The following is a 23,675-nucleotide window of genomic DNA, read 5'->3' as shown; positions in this document are numbered from 1 at the left end:
TTATGATGATTCAACTTTGTGGTAAATTGAGAAAATTCATAATTTTAGATAATTCCTTCATTTAAATAAAAGTGTCAATAATTTTATGCTAATTCAACAATTAATTTATTGTAAATTTGATATAATTGGATCGAATGTGTATTAACTATTAAACTATATAAATTTTAAAACTTTGCGTATGAATTGTGAATAATAAACAACTTTTGTTATATACTGGATCAGAGGTGATGGTTCCCTCTGATTCAGGTCTATATTGCGATCTGTGAATGAGTGAATGAAATGCATAAATGAAGTCCGCCCCGTAAATATGGGCTGTGATGTGTGTGCAACTAAGTTGTAATCTTGGCCCTCGATGGCTTAAAATCATTGACTTCTAAAGTCAGTGGGCTTGTCTATGATAAGTGCCATAAGAAACAACAACAACACAGATATTTTCCAAACTCTATGCTGAATTTGAAACTATGGTTGTAGTTATCAGCCAGTTCAGACACTTGAATTCTAGATCATAATTTTACAAAATAAGATACAAACTAAAAATCTTAAAAAATACTTAAAAATTTCCCTTTCAAAAACGTAAGAATATTGACTCCATTTTCAACCTTATAAATTGATATTAAACCCTTTCAGTATGTTTTTTAGTTTACCACTATAAATGGAAATTCTTTTATATATAAATAATTATATAAATTTCCTCTTCTGATGAACTTTGTTCTTATTCACTTTTATATGTGTGTGCAATGTTTCTAGCACACGCTTGTTTTGAAAACAGATCCGAGGTACGATTGTCAGATAAATGGCAATTTCTGAAACTGATTATTAATTATTTCTTCTTCACAAATTTGTTGTCGGTGGAAATGACTCGTGCGGACAGGTTTCTTCCAAATAGCCATAATTATTATCTAAAATATTTTTCCATTACGGTTTTTTATTTATTTATTATTATTATTACAGCTGTGCAAATTTTATGACACAATTATTATGTTCGCTAATAATTTTAACATTGGATTCTTCCAAAAAATTAATAAATTGATTTATTATAAAATTTTTGTATAAAACAATTGTCAAATTTAAAAAAAAATAAAACTTGTCAAAAACTTCGGTTTAATTAATAAGACAGATGCACATTACTTATATATATAATATAAAAATTCAAACATATACGTATATGTTGTAGATCTTCGGAAAATAACCAATTTAACATTGTCCATAAAGATATATTTTTATAATTAATAAAAAAATGACACATTTTTATTTCAATATAATAATAATGATGTCTTTAATAATTTTTTTTAGTTTGTTCAACATTTATATATAATAGATTTCGAGAAAAATACATTGAAAGTGGCTAATGTAGCTTAGTACAGATAGAGGGTTCTTACACCCCATTGTACATTCCTCTTTTCTCTAAACGATGCAATTTCTCTTAATTTAAGAGTTAAAATATTTTATCTATTAAGACGTAAACTAATTTAAAGAGTATTTTTCTTACCAACAAATATAATCATTGCCGTAACAATTAAAATCACACACACACATATATATAGTATTTCAATTTAGCTATGCTTTTAAAATAATTTCCTAATCAATCGAGTTAATCTTCATTGTAACTTTAATGAGCCCCAGAACACCGGAGTTAATTTTTCCACAAAATCAACACAAATGCCTTCAAATTACTTCTAAAAATCTATATAAAATCCAAAATATTTCTCACGTTCTGTCTTTCAGTCTTTCTGCTTATCGACTCGGTTTACTATTGTGATTTTGCCATGATTTGGACAAAGAAATCTTAACAAAAGTTGCAAAATGGACTACATCCATGAAATTATAAAGAATGGACGTTAAAAACTCGAATGTTTCTTCAATCCAAGTATCGTGTGCACGAACGCTCACACACATATTCTTCAGATTAAAATTTAATAATTTTAGAGATTTTACAGCTTATAAATAGTGCAGTTTCTTTCCACTGAATTTTTTTATATGAGCACATGATTATATTTACATTTAAGAAATGTAATTTAAATGCTATAAATTTTATTAATACGACATATTATACATACAGATAATTTAGATAGTTTCTGTGTCGAAGAAATTTTTTTTTTACAAATTTATGTATTATTATTTCATAAAATATATATTCTATGGTCTGAGAGGAATATTCTTATTGAAATGAAATGTATGCTGGGCCAAAATGATATGTGATATTAATTGAATCTCCTAGTTTTAGAAGGTCATATTGCTTAACGCTTCTCAACCGCTTAGATACCTCTTATCGTAGGTCCAGAGCTTGTTTGGCGATCTTAAAATACCGCAGTTATGATTTCGCCAAGCTCCTGAAGCTATGATTTAGAAAGTACGTTTTGGCCAAATGTCACTACTATTTTGGCGAATTTTCTCGGTTGCTTGGTGATTAAATTTCAGATGGTGCTATAATTGGGATACATCGCTAATTGCAAAGGTCTAAATCCTTATTTGCAAAACGGCATTTTCATCTTAACCACGCATTAAAATTTTACTCAAATAACAGTACAACTTTGCTCACTGTTTCCTTTATTTTTCATTTCTCCCAATTTATTTCTTAGCTGACTGAAGCATTTAATATTTTTAGTATATCAAACATTACAAAAGTTGAACAGCTAAAAACTGTTGACTTTACAAAATCAAACAATTAATGTGATGAACGAATTAGTTTTTAGAAGATGTATAATGTGTAATATATACAACATAAAGTTAAAAATATTTTATGAGCTGTGTTGTTTGTTTGCAGTTTAATTTCCGCATGTTCTGGCATAAAATTTGTAATCGTAGTGATAAGGGGATTGTAGTGTAGATAAAAAAAAAAGATGACAATGAAATAGTAAATTGGTAAACTGAAATTGTATAAAATGGGGAATTGTTTTATAATAAAATTAAGTGTTCATGCTATTCTTATGATAGTATGTAGCATAAGTTCAGACAATTTTAATATTGTAAAAGATAATTGCTAAGTGCAACAAAAAGTAAAGAAAGACAACGAAAAAAAGTAAGAAAACACCCAAATTTTATTTGTACTATATACAGAACAGTATAATGTACTCCAACAATACTATATACGTTCTTTTAACAAAGAAACTAATCAATGCACAAGAATTATAATATAAAACGAAATACTGCTAAATAGAAATGCTCCTTGCGAGTATATATATCAATTCACATACTATAAACAAAAAATCTAACAGCTAGCACCTAAATTTTATATACAACTTCTTAAAATGCTATGTTTGAGCATCTTAGAGCTTAAATCTGAAATATCTAGATCGACCTATCAAATATACTACATAAACGGTAAAATTAATTAATATCGACATTTTCTAATAAACATCTTAATATTAAGATCGTTCAATGAATAACGAGTCACAAACTGAATCGAAATATTGACAAAAATTACAAGAACCGCAAATAGAAAAAATATAAGTAAATAAATTGAAAAATAGCCCCCGGAATAGAATTTTACAATTAATTATTACAATTTTAATGAATTTGGTCTCAAGAGGGATCTTTTGAGCTCGGTGTTTGGAAGCAAAAAAGGAGGGACCTTCTGAAATCTCACCTAATAGGCAATGAAGACGAATTTTTCCTGGAATTCTCAATCATAATGCTTGCATAAAAATGCACAATAAATATTGGATGTCCTCAATCATTGAATTACAATTCGAACTTTTAAACGAATAATTTGATTCAAATGTTGAATTGGAAGAGGTGGTTTGTAACATATTCTAAGAATTATCAAGAATTTCATGAAGATTTTGTCTGTGGAATAAATTTTTATACATTTAAGATTAAAAAATATGTTGCTACAGAACTCAACCATTTCAATATTCTGGCGCCTTATTTATTGAACGATCTGTATAATGAGCCAACAGTAACATTATGACATCAAATTGTACATCAAATATATTTATATTTTACATGTAAACATCAATGTTTAAAAAAAAATGCTATAAATTATTTCACCAGTATCAAGTTTTTAAATGAATAGCTTGATAAATATGTTTTAAGCTTTTCTTATTTGTTAAAGCAATGGGATTTATATAAGTATTTAATACGTATAATCTGTTATGTATTTAACAAATTCGAAAGCCTTCATCTACAATTTTTCAAAATTTAATGAATTCTATCGAATGTGTATTAACTAATAAACTATATAAATTTTAAAACTCTGTGTATGAATTGTGAATAATAAACAACTTTTGTTATATATTATTTTTGAAAAATATTGCATTTCTATTAGAAAAATTATTTCTTGATAAGTCTCAATTTATAAGTATGTTTAATTTTACATCATAAATTTTGTACTACTTTTCGCCTTTTTAAAAATTTCAATAAGCAGTAACGTGCTAAACCTTCATGAACGAAGGTGGTTTTCTATTACCTCCTTCGCTTTAGTTAAAACATTGGCCTACAACATGCACATAACTCTGGACATCTGACACTACATAAAACTGATTTTGGTTTGTAAGCCCCACGACCCATCTCGCGTTTGTGTAAACCTTATATGTAACATAAAACACCTTATATGTAATAAGGAATAAACTCTAAAACAATTATTCTTGAAAGTATTTGAAAACTTAAAGTTCAGCTAAATCTTATTCAGAAATAGATATTTTTGAATATATTTCGCCATCAACTAATTGTAGATAGAAGAACACAAGTAGTTCAAAAGTCAAAAACTTTTGAGACCATTTTACAATTATGATCTAAACAACAAACACCGGTTTCTGCTGTAACTATTATTTGAGTATCTTCTGAATGAACTCTTGAGAAATTCTCCTTTCATAAACATGCAAGTTTCTCTTAGCGTCTTCTTCTGCCGCATAGCAGTCTTTGAAAAGACCTCCGAAAATCAGTGTTAAAGACAGTATAAATGACTGGATTCAGAGCAGAATTCATGTATCCTAACCAGGTGATGAAATTAATCATGTCATCCGATATATAACAATTTGGGCAGAATGGTAGGATAACATACATCAAGAAAAATGGAAGCCAGCATAATACAAAAACGCCCATGACTATGCCAAGAACTTGAGCTGCCCTCCGTTCCTTCTGCAAACAAATGCGTTCTTTCTGTTCCATGTAACTTCGTACTGTAACCAATACAGCAGTGGATGCCTTGTTGACTTGGTCTTGCTTTCCATTTTTTGGGCCATTCGATACTTCATCTTGGTTTTCTTTAGTACCAGAATCTTGTGGAGTAGAAGATTTCTCTTCCATCTCTATGGAAGACGAGTTGCAGTTTAAGCTGGCAACTTCAATCTTATTCTCACGACTTGAGACATCAGCAGACACCGTCTTGAGAGGTGCCATTTGAGATGTTGCCCCCTTAGAGTCCTTGTTCAGGATATTTGCTGCTGCTTTTGCCTTGACCCTGATTCTGTTTCTAGCTGTTTGAAATATTTTGATATATACTACTGTCATGATGATCAAGGGAATGAAAAAAGAGCCACTTGCTGAATATATAACGTAACCTCTTTCCTCCGTCAACTTGCAGGGGGTGTCGGACGTGAACTCTTCAGGCCAGTCATTCCAGCCAATTAATGGCGGTACAGATATCAAAGTGCTGATTACCCAGACACTAAATATCATGCAAAGGACACGATTTAATGTCCGTTTTTGGGCGTAGTTGATCGGATCGTGGATGGCCCAGTACCGATCCAAAGCTATTGCACACAAATTGAGAATTGAGGCAGTACAGCAAAGTACATCACATGTCAGCCAGAGTTCACACATATGCAGACCAAAGACCCATTTTCCAATAATTGAATAAGCTACATTGAAAGGCATGACGAAAATCGAGACAGCTATATCAGCAGCTGCCAGAGAAACTAAGAAGATATTCTGCACATTCCTCAAGGGTTTGTAAGTGAACACAGAAAGAATTACCAATACATTTCCAATCATAGTTCCAATCATTATGACACCAAGTGCCACAGCTGTACCAATGGCTTGTGGCACAGTCACTCCCAGGAGAGAGCTATCCAAATCTATTGCAGAATCATTGCCATGAGTAACCACTGTAAATCCAGATATTGTCTCGTTAGACATATTGAAATTCAGTGAGCTGACGTTGACGGAAAGATCAAAACCAGAAGTATAAGTGTCATTGTTTTCTTGCTCCATTAATGTGGAATTGACGTCACTAGTTTCGTATCCAAGGAGCCACATAGCAATCCCTAATATCTCGAAGAAGGTTTTTAACAGTTATGATTTTTTCCGTCTCTATATTTTCCAAGTAAAATCGAAAGATTCCTTGGTGTCAAAAATCTCATTCACCAAAAGGATTTTATATTCCCAAAACTTTTCAGAATTCCATCTTGAGAAATTTATCACATCTCACCTTCTTACTGAACCTGTCAAAAGAAATGAACGAAAAATGTTAGAAAAGATAGGGGAAAAAACGTTCCAATAAACAAAGTGTACAATTTCATGCTGTGGACTTATTTAAAAAAATGTAAAATTGAAAAAAATGACACAATTTATTCATTAAACAGTAATAAGTAAAATATAGTAATAGTAATAAAAGAAAGAAACATGTACACGAATCTGATGAATAATTCAGTAGAGTATAACAGTCATAAAACACTAAAAACAAATATTTCTAATATGTAGGAAAGAGTTTTCCGTGAGAAAGTCAAATTTCTAAAGCCGTATTTATTTCAAAGTATATTGATTTGTTTCCAAAGTATGAATGATATTGTTATAAAGAGAAATCCATTTTAGACTAAAAGATGAATATATCTTTGAACAAAGATTATAAACTGATAAATGTAGTTTAAATTTGGTGGGATTTTTCTAACATATTTAGGTAGGTAAAAAAGTCAATCTTTGGCGAAATCATGAATTTTGTTTATTTAATATTTTTAATATATAAACAAGTTTTTTTTTTAATAAAACCGTTAGAATTTTGTTTCAAAGTCAGTTTTTTTGGAAATTACACTGATTCTTATATTTGCATTTAAGTACGTTTTAATGCCAATTTGCATGTTTAGATGCTATTTTCTCAAATTTAATCTGTGCGAGAATTTTCTGAAAAAAAAAACACGTCTTAAATTAAATTGTAATGCATATGTTTTGTTCAAATTTAGTGTAATAATTTCTCAATATATTCTGTAGTTTCTGAACTAGTGAAAATGTAGTAATCTATTTATTTAGAAATATTTTATAGTTGTTTTAATGCTTCCTAATGTGAAAAAAAATTGAAAACTTCGTGTTATTTATTAGTCGAATACCAATATTTAGATAGAAATACAAATCAAGATTTTAGTTCAGAAACTGGATAATATATTTCTTAAGCTATCTGCCACGTTTGAAGCAAATTATTTCATAAACTTCTAAAATAGAAAATTTTTGCTTTACATCTCTTTTAAGTAAAAAAAAAAAAAAAAAAAAAAAAAAAAATCTCTTTTCTAATTTTTGAAGAAACCTTTCCCATTTAACTGGTATATTTTGATTCCACAGATATTTTTATCAATATTTTGTATGCAAATATTAAAAAGAAAATATTATTAGTTCCGAACGATTTTCAAAAAAATTAATGCTGAATGTAGTCACATATCTTAAAATATAAAAACGATTCTTTATTAAAACTCTAGGAGTTACTTCTAAAATCATAACAATCATCATAATTATAATTCATTAAAAAATCAAAATAAATTCGAAATCAATCATTAACTTACTTAAAATAAAGTTGAGTTTTAAACGAGTTTATATATTTTTTTCTTTGACTGAGCTAATATTTTCTTTGTTTTGATTTTGGTTTAATTTTCTTATTGTAATGCTTTTAGCGCCTCTTAGGCGTCGAATTGACATAAAAAATATCAAATTGAAAACAAAAATGCATTACATTAATTTCATTACTCTAAGCTGGCCATCCGGAACAAACTGCCATGTTTCACTGAGCAGCCAAATAGTTATATTCGGTTGAATAAATAGGGGACGGGTGGGAAAGCTAGTTGTAACATATATTTTCGCATTTAAATTTGGAAGGAAAAGTTTAAATTGTGGGCATTCACCTATCGCTTCAAAATGGAAACATTATGGATACTAAAAAGGCTTATACAATAAGCCTTCAATTTTTTAGATGGATTAAATAGGGCATTATTAAGTCTTAAAAAAAAATTTAACAAAATGAATAAGAGTTAATTTTTTTTCCTTTTTAAGCAAAATTTGTGTAATTCTGCTTAAGAGTGAATTACACAAAAGGGAATACCAGTTATAATGCAGATATTGATCAAAAATTTTATTTTTTGAAAAAAATCATTAAAAAAATACTTAAATGCCTTTTTTATCATCGAGAATTCCAGGTCATAAAAATCTTATTTTGAATAAATAAGATAAACATCTATAAATATCTAATTTGCATTTTACATAGACATTTATTATTGTCTCGGGAAACGCCGATAACAATGAGTTTTTCTTCTCACTTTTTCCCTTCAAACATGATCCACGCAAGAGGTGTTTTTTTTCCACATTGATAGCCTTTTATTTGAATCTGAAAAAACCAATGTTATAGCTTTCTCCTCTTATTAGGTCAAATATTCGGTCTTAAATATCATTACACTTTTTGGATGGTCAACCCAACAACGAAAATCAATGAAGTTGAGGTTTCGTATTTTTTCTCATGTCAAAATACAGTTCAACTGGTATAATATGCTAACATGATTTTTGCTTTGAAATGTATATTTTGATTAAACAAAGCATGCTTTTAAATATCTTAACATATTAATCTGTGTTCTTTTCAAAATCTGCTTATAACAATTTTTACTGTTGGATTTTGAAGGAGTTCATAATTCATTATTCTAATTATTATGGAATATTTTAATCTTAGAGCAATCACTACCAGATGGCGCACCTTACCATGAAATCAAAAGTGAATAAAATTAAACTATGAATTTTCAATATTATGCTGACATCATAAAAACAGACACCTATCTTATTTCAAAGATCTAACACAATAGAAAGTGGATTTAAATTCGATTTCGAAATTCTGTTTTTACTAACATGAAATAAACGAAGCTTAATCGTATTTTAATGTCAGTATTGACTGGAATAGAAATAAGAAAAGAAAAGCCATTACTTTCACCTTAAAATATTTAATATATATATATATATATATATATATATATATATATATATATATATATATAGTAAAATTTTAACTCTTTATGACGACACATAATGAATAGAAATAAAGAAAAAAAACTATTACTTTCAGCTTAAATATATTTAATACATATATAATAAAATTTTAACTCTTTATAACGACACAGTAATGAATGGAATAGAAGTAAGAAGAGAAAAAAAATGTTACTTTCAGCTTAAAAATATTTAATGCATATATAACGAAATATTAACTCTTTATGACAACGCACACATTGTTTTAAGAATGAAGCATTCTTATTTTCTTCAGTACGATCATTTTTACATACATTTTACAACAATTCTAAATCATACAGCAAAAATGGGCAGCTTTCAAAATATATGCTAATTCTAAAATAACAAGAATCCGAATTCCAAAGATTTTAAAAGATGGAATAAATTCTATTTTTGGTTTAACCTAAAAATATGGATGCCACATTTAATATATTCATTCTACTCAAACGTCTTCAAAAATAGCCATTTTGAAAAATATCCTTACCTTGCAGTAAGCTGCTCAACACTTCTTTTTTATTTTATTTTCACATATATATTCAAGATCTTTGAATAGGCTTAGAGCGAGTTCGCTTTGCATATGTCTCAAGGCATTTCAAAAAGCGGATGAAAAATTTTTACGTGGAATGTAGAAACCACGCTGATTAGAAAGTCGGTTTCCATATTCTTAGGGGAGAGAATTTCAAAATTGCTTGTCAGTTGAAATATCGAAAAGGATAAAATCGCATGGTATGAGGTTTTTTGATAAAACAAATGCATTATGGATTTAAAATATAAGTTGTGTTGAAGTTCGCTTATTTCATATCTTTATGTTCCCATATGGGGTTCCATATTAGAAAGCGTGAATGACGGTACAGAAATAAATTTATTTTGTGACGTTAAGAAAATAGTGTGTGAATCATATTAAAATTATTTTGAGTCTTGTTCCAGATACAGAAATTCATTACGTTTCCGAGCAATTTGAAAGCAATTCATCAACTGCTCATCATGGGAGGATTGTGGTAGAAATATAGTATTTTCTGCAATCAGTAAAGGATTAATTACGTGAAGTGCTACTGTAATTTTTTTTTAACTTCTGTCTTTCGCTTTCTTCTCTTTTGTTTATATTGTTATTTGTTTGTTTTGTTTCTCTCTTGTTTTATATTTTAACAGTTGCTTGGTCATAAAAGAAATTTTTGGAATTTTATATTCAATATTTTTCATCTAGTATGGTATAATTTGTACAAAAAACAAGCGAGGTTTAAAGATGCATCAGTTTACGTTGCGATACAAAAGCAAAAGAGAGTGAAATTTTTCTCTTCAGTGATTTCACTATGAGAATTTGATAATTCTTTCCTTGACACGGGTCGACTTAGAAAAGGGAATCACATATCTTTAAAAAATGTTGCAATCATTAAGGATTTCTAATCCCTCACTCGGAGAGTGAGAAAATGCTGAAATCAGTAGTTTCATACAGCTCGTGTAGAATTCATTAAATAAAATGTGGCAAATGGATCAGGAAATAAGAGAACATTTTAGAATGAACTTAATATAGACTAATTTCAAATAAAAATTTGGAAATTAATGAATATTAAGATATTATTATAACCGTTTCATTAATATTATAATTAACACTTTTATTTTTGTTAAAAATATGCTCCGTATTTCTGTGAACAAAGCATATAAATCTTTAAGATATTCTGAACAGTCCCTTGGAAAATTTACCAATCAACATACGGTTCGTCTTCAAAGCGCATGTTGATTCTCCTTAAATATTAAAATCCATATCTATAATTCAAAGAAAATATATATATTTAGACTTTTAAATTTTTATAAGTATATTTGTTGAACTTAAAGAACGTTAAACAAAATTATTAGTATAATTTACATTGCTTTCCCATGGAGAACTAAATGCCTATATGTAACGGTTTAGAACCGGATCAAGTTTGGAATAAACAACATAAATTGCAATAATTGATATTATTACATTGTCATTAATTTATCCATACTTTAAATAAAGTAAATCTTATTTAAATATAGTAAATTAATCAATCAGTATTTATTATATCATAAATCATGTCAGAGAATTTGAGAAGAATTGAGTTCTATATAGTGTTTCTATATAGTGTTCTATTATAGTGTTTAATCCTGTATAACTGCTTCGATATATATCTGCAATTTTGGTATTAAAACAATATGACTAATTTTATCTATTCAAATCGCTGTAAAAAGAGACTTTCCTTTGATTTCTAATTCCGTTTCAGCATTACCGCGTACGCCGATAAACAGGGTTTTAGCTTAATAAATAATTTGAAATTTGAAGGTTAATCAAACTTTCAAAGTAAAATTTTTTATCCTTAAAATGCTTTCAATTTTTAGAATTCTTGCACAAGAGATAAAAACGAAAATAAAGCTGGGTTAAGAGTGACATCTATCTACATTCAAAAGCGACCTCTTGCGGATGATGATATGCTATGTAATGATATAAAAATGAAGTATGAAATGACTTGTTGAAAGCACGATGCTAAATATACCTAACTAGTTCCAAATTATTTTTCTAAATCATAAATTACCTTTTATGCTTCTCAGAAATACGTGGATCTACAAGTATCGATCAAAAAATACATGATACAAGAGAAGCAATGCTTTTAGACACATTGACAATAACCTACTGAAATAGTCATTGACATAAAATATACCGACTTGTATTAATTACTACCAAATATAATAAGAAAAATAAAAGAAGATTGATTCCCATTTCAACTGCTGGTACGTTATTTATTGATATCTTGGGTTACGTGAAGAACTATTATCGCTCGACCCAATCATTGCATTCATGCCATCCATGATTAATAAGATGAATCGCCCCTTCCATAAGCCAGAGTCTTTGCTCTCCTTCAGTTCTTACGGAAATGAAATTCATTTTTCAAGCGATGGTGGTGAGAAATGATCAAACATTTCTTTAGATCTCTATCGTGATAGATAATCGATATGTTAATATTATTCAGAATTTAATCGAAATAAGCTGAATAAATATAGAAATTCAGTGTATTTTGAAATTAACCGAAATTGAATTTAATTTTAAAACCCTGCCATTTCATCTTGTATATAACTTTCTTGAAGCTAACTCTTCAAACGAATACGTTTAACTTCTTTTTAATTGTTTTCACATTCTCATGCATAAAGTATATAGGGATAAAGTATTATTGCCTTCAAAAAATTCAACCTTGAGAGTTCGTTCCAAATATCTCTAGGTCCTCAAAACATGTATTTCATTTAATTACACCTATTTATCTATAAATGTGATTACACAGAAAAAGACATTTAAACAGATAATGAAATTTGTCATGGATTCCAAATACGAAATTTATAGATTTCCATCGAATTCTGGATATATTAGGTTTAAAGAAAGTACGTCAGCTAAAAATATAGCAAGACAAATTGAAAATGCCCCAAAATGACACCTCGAAAAATAAAACAATTATTTTGAGTTATTATGTTGTTATTGTAAACAATTATGTTGTGATTTAGTTTGCTTTATCTTCAAAAAAGTGGACGAGTGTTGTATTTTGGGTCAATTCCAGCTGATGGACCCTCTTTTAATCCAAGCACTCGCATGGGAGAATACAGTGATTCAAAAGCAAATAATTTGTATCCAATTGGTGTAAATAAAGAATCCTAAAATTTATACTTGATTTTCTATTTTATACTGTTAAAACTTAAGAAGTGGTGATCATATACGTAGAAGTTAAATGAAATGATATTCTCGTTTGAATATCACTGTTCTTCGAAGGCTTAGCTTCCCCTTCTTTAGATCCTTTGATATGTTTAGTGGGATACAAACTGTTATAGTATTGTCTATAAATATGACAATATGGAATTTCTTATAAAGAGAAATAAAAAGAGGTGTTCTGCTGTTTAAGTATTCTAGAAAACCGATAGGAGACACTTCCGCTGGTTAAAATACAGTCTGTTGTTGTTTCTAATTGCACTTGCCATAGACAATCCCACTGACTTCAGAAGTCAGTGATTGTAAGCCAAGGGTGCGTCTCTTGTTTTTGCAGTAGCGCCATCTGGGGCCAAAAGTACCACTTGGGTACACACACGTCACAAACCTTTTCACGGGGCGGACTTCATTCAGACATTTCATTCACCGATCGTAATTTAGACCTGAATCGGAGAACAATCGCCCTAATCCAATACTCCCAGTGGTATTACTCTCGACATAGAGGACTTTGTCGATTTATATGTGATTTATACGTGAGCCAGACACAACACACACGGAGTCTTCGGCCAACGGGGTTCAAACTCGCACCCCAAGGGATGCGGAACCAACGCTCTACCAACCAGGCTATCCCGGCCCTTCAATACAGTCTTTTAGCCTATAATAAATACTAATCTCAGTTGCAATGCCTCCCCTAACCGAAAACAAAAGAGTCATATTAAAATGGCATCAGTATATCTATCTATATATAGAGCATTCTGTTGATCATAAAAGCAATAATTAGGAAACGTATTTTGCATTTTTAGTTTATATGTTTTTTTTATTTTAGAAAATGCTGCCTATTCCCTTTATTTTTGTTTATTTAATTAGATACACTTCTGATATTGAAAACTGCCGAAATAGTGTGATTTTTTTATGGAATAAAACCAGAGAAGTTTGATCTATGGTCAGACTCATCAGATTTCAAAACGCGATCATTGAACCATGGAGTGTTTTGAATGACACATGACACATGAATGATGAAATTTTAAAGGAGGTGTGAATTCAAATGCACACACTATTCGAGACTAAGTTAGAGATACCACGAGGCCCCCATAAAGTTTTAGAGGGAAGAAATATGGTACAGTGATTCGCGAAAAATTATGTCGGTGCATCATGTATTTTTATTCATTATACCATTTTCATTATCAATTCATATTAAAATATGTTAAGTAAATTGAATAGGACAGCATATTTTTTTTTATCCCGAAAAAGTTAATTTAAGCACAACAGAAATTGAAATTAATTTTTAATTATAATGAAAAATTTGTTGATTATAGATATACTTGCGTTGGGAATTTCTTATTGTAATTTTTTTTATTTTAATATAAAACAGAAAGTTGACTATATCTCAGTTGTGGATAAAAACAAGTTGATTTAATCTATGAATTATTAATAATGGTGAGCCAATGAAAGATAAAAAAAATAAAGCGGAATTTGCTTATGAGGAAGATAAAATTTTTACTGTTTTTATCTCAAATAAATGGATATACAAGTGACTGCACAAAAACACGAAAAAACAAAGGTTTATCGAAATACCGAAGAGTTTATAGAAATACTGTCAGTTATGCTAGAAAAAAGAATTCACTGTTATAAAAGAGGGCCAGATCATTAATTACTTCCAGAGGCAATGGAAGAAGATTTCTCCTTTTTCAAGGTCTTTTCTTTCCCATTTCACCCATGGATGGACTATTCGGCGATATCTTGGGTTCGTTAAAGATCTTTAATGCTCGACCTAGTGAATGCACTGAAGCCATTCATGACTGACTACTTGAATGGACTTAATTTTTTCTCCAAATATTATTTGAATTGTTAGAAATGAAATTTATTCTTTAAAGAGTTTTTGTGGGTAACATATATTTTCTTGCTTACCTTCACTGTCTTATTTCATTCAGTATTTAAAATTTTAGTAATGACTAAAAATATTTGGTTACTAGTAATATTAAGTTGATATAATTTTATATAAGCCTCTGTTTTGACTTGATATTCAGTTTCCTTATTTTAAGTCGAAATTATTTAACCTTATTCCTCAAATGTGTTAATGTCTTTTTTTCTGACTTAAATCTTAGACTCAAAGTGTTTTATAGGCACAAAAGGTGTATAAGTACACACGAAAGCAGAGATGCACGGTAGGCGCATAGTAAAAAGGTTTTGATTTCATTACTGGTAGATTACGAAAAAGAGATATGATTTTCTGAATTTCTAGGGAAAACGAGGTTTATTGTGCAAGTTTAATCTGCTGTTAAAGACTAGGCACCCTCGTGTTGGCAAAAAGTATCGGTTCAGGAGACTTCTTCCTTTTCTAATCTTTATTTCAAATTACGAATCCTTTGCCAAAATAATGTGTGCAAATTTCAAAATGGGATACTATCGAAACTTACAATAATGCTATGGAAAAATTTTAAATTAAAAACTGGCACTACAATGTAATCTATCTGAAACAACCACAATCACAGAAAGGAATTAGAATAAATTGAAAATGAAAATTTGCAAAATATTTGGAATGTTGTCTAATTAATTTTATTTATTAGACTTTTGTAACAGTGAAATAGTGGAAAAAAAATTGAAGAATCAATGTAATGTAATTTCATAACACATTTTTATTCAATTATAATATTCAACATTGAATGAATAGTAGGCTGCACAATATCTTTATGTGTAATTTCCTTGTCCTTTCAATAAAAATTACGTAATACTGCTGTCAAAATGGCAAAAAAAAAAAAAAAAAAATTGGAATTTTATAAATTTTTTTTGATATTTTATTGTTATTACTTTGCATTTTGTTCCTTAAAGAAAAACTTTAAAAATTGTTTTTTGTTATTTGCTTCTTTTACAACAATTAATGTATTTTCATAAAATTATGCCTCTGTTTTTCAAAGAGAAGCTTCTTGTTTCTTTTTATTTCCGAAATTTTACAATTTTTCCTACAAAACTAGACAAAAATAGAAATGTATAAAATACATTCAATAAAATAGTGAAAACTGAAATAAAATTACAATTATCAGAAAATAAAATATTTAAAACCCTCTAATAATAAGGAACAGAAATGAATATAAATATTTTAGAGTGTATTAAATTTTATTTATTTACATTCGATCTAACTTTCCATTGGATATATAAAATTTGCTTCGAATGAATTCAAATTTTTGAACCTAAATTTTGCAATTTTTTATGCCACTGGAAAAAGATATACATGTACAAAATACATTCAATAAAATAGTGGTAATTGAAATGAAAATACAATATTTAAAATCCTCCAATAATAAGAAAGAGAAGTGAATATACATTTTTCTCAGTGTATTGATTTTATTTATTTACATTCGATTTGACTCTCCATTCATTTGATAAAATTTGTTTCAAATAACTTAGACTTTTGAACCTAAATATTGCAATTTTTTTTTATAATACTGGAAAAAGATATGAATGTATAAAATACATTCAATAAAATAGTGGTAATTGAAATGAAAATACAATATTTAAAATCCTCCAATAATAAGAAACAGAAATGAATACAAAAATTTCACAGTATATTAAATTTTATTTATTTACATTCGATGTGACTCCATTAATTTTATAAAATTTGTTTCGAAATAACTCAGATTTTTGAACCTAAATTTTGCAATTTTTTTATACCAATGGAGAAAGATATGAATGTACAAAATGCATTCAATAAATAGTGGCAATTGAAATGAAAATACAATATTTAAAATCCTCCAATAATAAGAAACAGAACTGAATATATATTTTTCTCAGTGTATTGATTTTATTTATTTACATCCGATCTGACTTTCCATTGGATATAAAAAATTTGTTTCGAATGAACTAAATTTTTTCTCTTGTACAACTATTAACTACCTTATTGTTTACCCAGTACTTAAGTCTAACACTTTGATATTGATCTTTCACCGGAATTCTTTAACGTATCTTTGAAACTGTATTGGATCCAAGCACTTAAAAAAAGTTCCAAACTACTTCTGGTTGTGAAATTCAGGCAGTTTCGATATTGGTTCATATTATTTATTTTGGGACATGTTACGAGTTCGATTTCACTTCCCCAACTGATATTTTCACATTCCAAACAGGAAGAGGATCGAAAATGTGAGTGTAGGAAAGGGAGGGATATAAATTCGCAGGTCGTTTATAATTCGTTGAAAACAGGAACTGGAAGTTTGCAATCAAGTGTGGGGAACTCTCGAAAAATATTTCGCCAGCTGTCTTCGAAGCCTGACGTCAAGAGTGACGTCATTTGCAGCCGAATACCCATTGGAGGAAATAAGAAATGGTTCCGTGAGTGGGAAACTGAAGAGTAAGATAAAGAAAGGGGTATTTTTTGAAATTTGAGTAAGGAGCTATATTGAATGGGAATGCAGTAGGGAAAAATGATCAGTTCGTAAAAAAAAAAAGAAAAAAAATATATAGCTAGATTTTAAATTACTTAATTACTCATAATTCTATGTGGGATTCATGATGCTGCTCCAAATCAAACACGAATGTTCATAATGGTATGAAAAATATAAGTAAAAATAATTAAAATGCCTTTTTCTAATCTAAAAACGACTTTTTTAAAGATATGTCAAAAATTTGTTTTTCATTTCTTTAGGTAAGAAAGGCATTTGAAATTCTAAATAATTTGGAACTTGTATAGTTGCGTTATAAGAAACAGTATAAGACGGGAGTTATTATAATGGTTTGCTGCTTTTCTCAACATATAAATGCTTTCTTTTTTGTTTGAGAAGGGACGCGATGGCCTGAGGTAAAGTTCTTGTCTTCTTCAGTTCTTCAAGTTTGAGATTCGATTTCACAGAAGAACCGTCGTGTAAGCAGGTCAGGTGCACGTTAAATCCATTAGGGTCAAACCTCCTCCCGATGGTGTGATGTGGAAGTTTAGAGAGGGGGCACCAGGTAAAGTAACGCCCTCGTTCACTGACCGCTGTTCAAAATCAAGAGGTCCGTTCTAAAATAGCCCTAGTTTTGCCTTAAAACGTGATATTAATATAACTAAACTGAACTTGATTTGAGATTTTGCTCTTTACCAATTATCAAGCATTTAAATTAAATTTTATAATTTTTCCCTTTATCATTTTTTAAAAAGACAATTATGACAATTAATCAAGAAAATTCCAAAAAGCCAAGATTTATTTATAAGGCATTTTGTTTATAAATTTGAATGTTTGTCTAAGAAAAATTTCAGTTTGTTCCCAGTTTACAAATTATATATATTTGGATTCAAAAACATTCATAATTATGATAGCAAGGATTAAATTGCTATTTAGTTAAGTTTTCTTTAATTTTGTATTTTGAATAGTTTTGTTCATTTTGCTACTTTTACGAAATGTTAATCATATTTAAAAAGAAATTAAACATTGTTTTTTTTTTATTGATATATTTTGCATTATTTTGAATGCGATTAAATGCAATATTTTTATTTGTTTGAAGACCTTATTTCACAGGTTCTGAACATAATAAAAATATATCTATTGCTGTCTTCTACATAGACAATATCGCAGATTATTTTTTTAAAAATTTTTACTATTTGACGATATGCTAAAGATCATTCTTAAATAATTTAACTTTTCTCCCCGCAAAATTCCAGCATTTTTTTAAAAATAAATATTTCTCCAAAATACATTATTAAATGCAGATTTATAATACTTCGTTATTTATAAAATCCAGAAAGATCTTCTGGGATTTTCAGAATGTAGTTATTTTGAGAAAGTGCAATGCAAAATTACTTCCTGTGACCATATATTTTCCTACTTAAATTAAGCAACTGGATGTAATCACTGCAGCACCCGAAAAACTATCATCCCGGAACTAATGATCATAGTTTCTTTTTTCAATTAAAAAAAATATTTTTATGAAATTAAATGAATTAATATGTACGTAGTTTGAAGAAACCGAACTTTAAAGAGTTTCTAATATTGATGCAAATGATTAATAAAGAAACTATTTTATTTATAATGTTATATCGCATTTACAATATTAATCTATGAATTTGTCTCCATTTTATCTTAAAAACAGAATTTCTAATTCCCGTTTTAACACACAGTGTTAGCCTATTTCAAAGGAAAAATATAATACTTAAGAACTAAGGAACACTTTCCAAACTCTAGCAATTTAACAACGGATAAGTTGATTATGGATACGTTTGCTTCAAGCTAAATTTTATAGTATAATTTCTTTAATTAAAAATCAAAGGTAAATTCGAAATTCCCCACCCCTTAAAAAAAACTCAGTAATCTGAAATATTTTATTTCCCGAATATGAAATTAATTCATCGATTAATTAATTAATCTTCCTATTTCCGTACCAAACTCAGATCTTACCTATCAGAGTTTCCTCACAAAATATCAAACTGACAAGGCATTTGTGCATGGAAATCAATACAAGGATACCCACAATTCTTCTAAATCATATTATACCTTACAGAGATTGATCGTGATTCAACGTTTCGGGTTCATACGATTTCTTCTCCACCCCGGAGCAAATACCCCACTCTTTTTTCTTGTCTTAAGATAATTCACCCCCCTCAGCAATGAGACTTCCAATAGACACTCCCAAGGAAACGAAGACAGTATGATTGCAGCCAGTAAGCGAAAAGATCTTCTCGGAGAAGTAGCAATCTGGATTACTTCTTACTTCGAGTTTAGGGGCGATGATGTGGTTAGTTTAAGGCGTGGATCTCTGGAGAGTTTTCTGGCCAGCCTGATTGCTGGAGGGTTGCTTAGGGTAAAGAAAGAAGGAATGTATCGTGGAAAAGAAAGTTTTGTAGGAACAACCAATCAAGACTTGTTTTTATTCGTATTGGTCGACGTTTGGTTGTGTCAGATGAATATGAATTATTGTAAAAACCCTTTAAAGGGCCATTTTTTTCTAGTCATATTATGCCAAAATATTTTTAGGCTTGAAATTAGAATAAGAAAAGGGATTCATTTAGCTTATTAGATAAATTTTATTTGATTAATTAATTAATTTGGTTAATTAATAATTAAGTAACAAATCAAGACCCATCATTTTGTCTGAGATAAAGAATTGAAACATCTAAGTTTCTGACTTACTAAAAAAATTTGTCAGAACTTATGCCAACCTACATAATTTCATACAAAGATCGATAAATTTGGTTGGAAGCCTACTTCCCACGGCCCTAGAAAGGGTTAACAGATTTAGATTATGATATTTACCAAACGATAGTATTAGAATGTGCGTATTCATGAGATTGTTTTAAAGATCATTCTTTATCAATCACTTTTTAAAATTTTATTTCTTCTTCAAGAATGGAACATGATCTCTAAAATATAAAAAAATTAGATTCCTTTAATTAATTGAATTCAAGATATTGAAATAAAATCTTCGTTTTGAAAATATTTATTGAAGATAATACTTTTTAATATGATTATTATAAAAATAAGTTTTTTTTCGTATTTCTACATGCTATAAAGAATAACGAAAATGATTCAGATTTAATATAGCACTCTAAATGAATAGTCATTAATTAATAAGTGTTCTTCTCTGTAATTAAAAAAATTAAATAAAAAAGAACCAATGTACTAAAAAGCCCATGTATTTTTAAATATAATTGTGTTTATGGAAAAAAAATAATCCTCTATGTATACCACAGTTTTGGCACTATCAAATGAATAAAATAAAACTGGAAACAAATCCAGATTATTTGCTTCGCTGAAGCTTTCTTGGAAATGGTATCATTGTTTTCATTATATACCCAGAATGCTCATTAGCAGTTAATCCTATAACATTATCGTGTCTTAACTCCAACTTAGAGATATTCCAACTTTTCCTCTGAGAAATCCTTCGGCTGATTGGTTCCAATTACAGTTGTCTTCGTTAGTTTTATAGCGTCAGGTATACATTAAATGGGTGAGAGTGGTAAATTATTTTTGTGAAAGAAAGAAGATTGGTGAATGATTACTTCTAGTTTGAGGTGAAATTATATGATCACGGAATGCTTCAATCTTCAACGGTCAATCTTCTCATGGAATTATGTGATTCGGAAGAATATTATTAAATACAACTTCCGTTTATTTGCAGGGAGATTTACCTCTTGTTCTTTAGTGATTGTGGATGCTTTTTGGCTGGGAAATCGGAATCCATCCAGCCTTCAGTGAAGGTGAAAAAGGTCAATCTTCTCATGGAACTATGTGGTTCGAAAGAATGTAAAGTGATAACTTCTGTTCGTTTTCTGGGAGATTTGTTTCTTGTTTATTGAGAGACGTATGACATATATTTATTTTCTTCGCGATATGTAGACGTTACAAGTGAAAAGTAGTTTTTAGAATAACTACAAAAAACGGGAGATGTCACTCAAGCTAAAAGTAATTATACCGAAAAGTTTTCTTGCTGGCTGCAACATCCCCCCTCCCCATGGTCAACCTCCAGAGGTATGACCAGTTGAATTTGACAGGTAATCTCCTTGCTCCAGTGAGTTATAGGCTCAGGTCTGGATGGGGCAGTGGTCAACTGTCGACCAGTTAGGAAATGAGGTGGGGTAGAGTTTCCACTGTATCATTCGGACCTGAGTCAAACTTCCTCATAGAATTTTTTATGCATTTCTTCCGAGAAATTTGAGCTTCCATTCAACAATGAAGGTGAACAATGAACGCAAGCGTTGGATATATGATATATGAATTAAAGTTCTCGCTATAATTGAAATCCAGCAACTACTTTCTAATTCATAATTGATAGATATAACCTTCCAGAAATGCTCTAAATGACGTAAAAATTAATTTTTATGTTATTTCAGACAATAAATATACTGCTGATAAAATTACGATGTTTAAATTTTTCTACAATCCATGTTCTTGTTAGTCATCTATACTTATAATAAATCTCATTGTGTGTGTGTGTGTTGGCGCTCTACAGGCCAGACCGCTTGACCTACAGTTACCAAATTTGGCACATGTATACCTTGGAGGTCGGAAATGTGCACCATGGAGGGATTTTTTGAATTTGTAATTAGAATTTAATTAAAAATTAAGCGATAATTCGATGTTTTTCCGTTACAACTTCCGAAACTATTATAGTACAAAATTTATTTTTGCATTACATTGTAATTCAAAAAATTATCTTTTCAATAATACTAATGTTTTAACCAACAAATAAAAAATGTATTTTTAATGAATTTTTAAAAAAAATAATTTTATTTTATATTTTAACAATTTATTTCTCACAAAAAAAAAAAAAAAGAAATTGCACGTTGCGCGTTCATGGGGAAAAAATTAACTTTTATCAACGTGTTGCCATCACATTGACAAAGGCTCAAATTCAAATATAAGTTAACTGTTAAAGCAAATTAAACTTATAAAAGTGTAATTTTCAGCACTTGTCTGTATGAGGTGAAATAAATATAATATATTTTCCGAAAAATAAATGTAAGGAAGCCTTTTCTATGATCTTTTACAATACCCATGTTACCAATTCAATGGAAAAAATTTATTTAAGGCAAATATGGTTTAAAATGTACAAGATATCTACTCTAATCGGAGTCCAACAGCTATTTAGTAAACCTTTGTTAATAGACATAGATCTGCTAACAAAATGGTCTAAATAAAATAATTATATACATTTTTTATGTACATCAACAGGTGGAGATCCTTTTATGCATATAACTTTTATTAAATAAATCGGTTCTGGAAATATTAAAATAGTGTATTTTCACTTAGGATCTACAAGTGTATGATACTTCAAACCTATTATAGTGATAACCCAGATAGTAAATGAAAGGTAATGAGAAAATTTTATCATTAGAAAAATGAAACCCATCATATTAAATAAATGTGTATAACGAATATTGTCATTTCATATTCTATTTATGCATTGTTAGTTGGAGAATCTCCCTGACGCCCACGAGTGCGATATGAGTTTTTGCCTCATAAATAAATAGATTCATGGTTGCTTAATAATTATGCAGTAGTTTGAGACTGAACTATCTTTACTCAGATGATGAAACATGCCTTCACTGAAAGAGTGCTCTTGATCGCTGTTAGAATTCTTCTTTTAATCTATGTTGTCGAAATGGTGATCATTCAGATTTCCCCAGATGAAAAGGCAGGATGGGGTTAACCCTTTTTGGATTTATTATTTGGGAAAATGTTTAAAAAAAACTGTTATTTTTTTACGAATTTATAATTAAGAACAAATAAATTTGGTCAGCATAGAAAAATTTTGAGTTGCTGTATCAAATAATTAAGAATAATGATATGGAGAATTGAATAATTATAAAAATAAAGTTATTAGCAAAATAAAAAATCAATTATAGGTTTAACTTTTCTCAACCCCTTAGAACAACACTTCTTATAATCTGTAGACAGCCGTTTGCTCCAATAAAGATTTTTGGAACTCTAAAATTGATAAATAATAGAATAAAACTTAAATAAAGAATTTAATATGGAACGTATTGATTTGAAAATTAACTGAGAAAGATTTATATAATAAACTTTCATTGCAGAAACGAAAAAGTAAATAAACAAACACTAAAATGTTGAACGATTCTCGTAGCACCATCTGGTTGTACGAACCACGCTTCTATAAGTAACGTCTTCATTTACGAGTAATTTCTTTATGAAGAAATGGATTCTAATTTATATATTAATATGCATTAAGCTGTTGAAATGATTTCCCTGAAAGACAAAAACCGAAGAAAAAGATATAATTTTTCTCATTAAAAATATATTAGACAGGAAATCTGCTCAACATTTTTACAAATTGAATGTAAAAAATATATATTTTCCCGGCG

General features: G+C 29.1%; 1 protein-coding gene across 1 annotated transcript in view; it reads right to left on the bottom strand.

Annotated features, from left to right (window-relative positions):
- Positions 1–4,218: 4,218 nt before the first annotated feature.
- Positions 4,219–23,675, bottom strand: part of LOC129957611 (probable G-protein coupled receptor No18) — a 320,125-nt gene continuing 300,668 nt past the window's right edge. Inside the window, exon 5 of the mRNA XM_056070028.1 lies at positions 4,219–6,383. Coding sequence (XP_055926003.1) covers positions 4,831–6,198 — 1,368 coding nt within the window. The 5' untranslated portion in view covers positions 6,199–6,383 and the 3' untranslated portion in view covers positions 4,219–4,830. The remainder of the gene's footprint in view (positions 6,384–23,675) is intronic.

This window comes from Argiope bruennichi, chromosome 11, assembly GCF_947563725.1.
Source record: "Argiope bruennichi chromosome 11, qqArgBrue1.1, whole genome shotgun sequence".
Taxonomy (NCBI): Eukaryota; Metazoa; Arthropoda; class Arachnida; order Araneae; family Araneidae; genus Argiope; species Argiope bruennichi.
The sequence above is the reverse complement of the archived record's forward strand: the minus strand, read 5'-3'. Positions and strand labels throughout refer to the sequence as shown.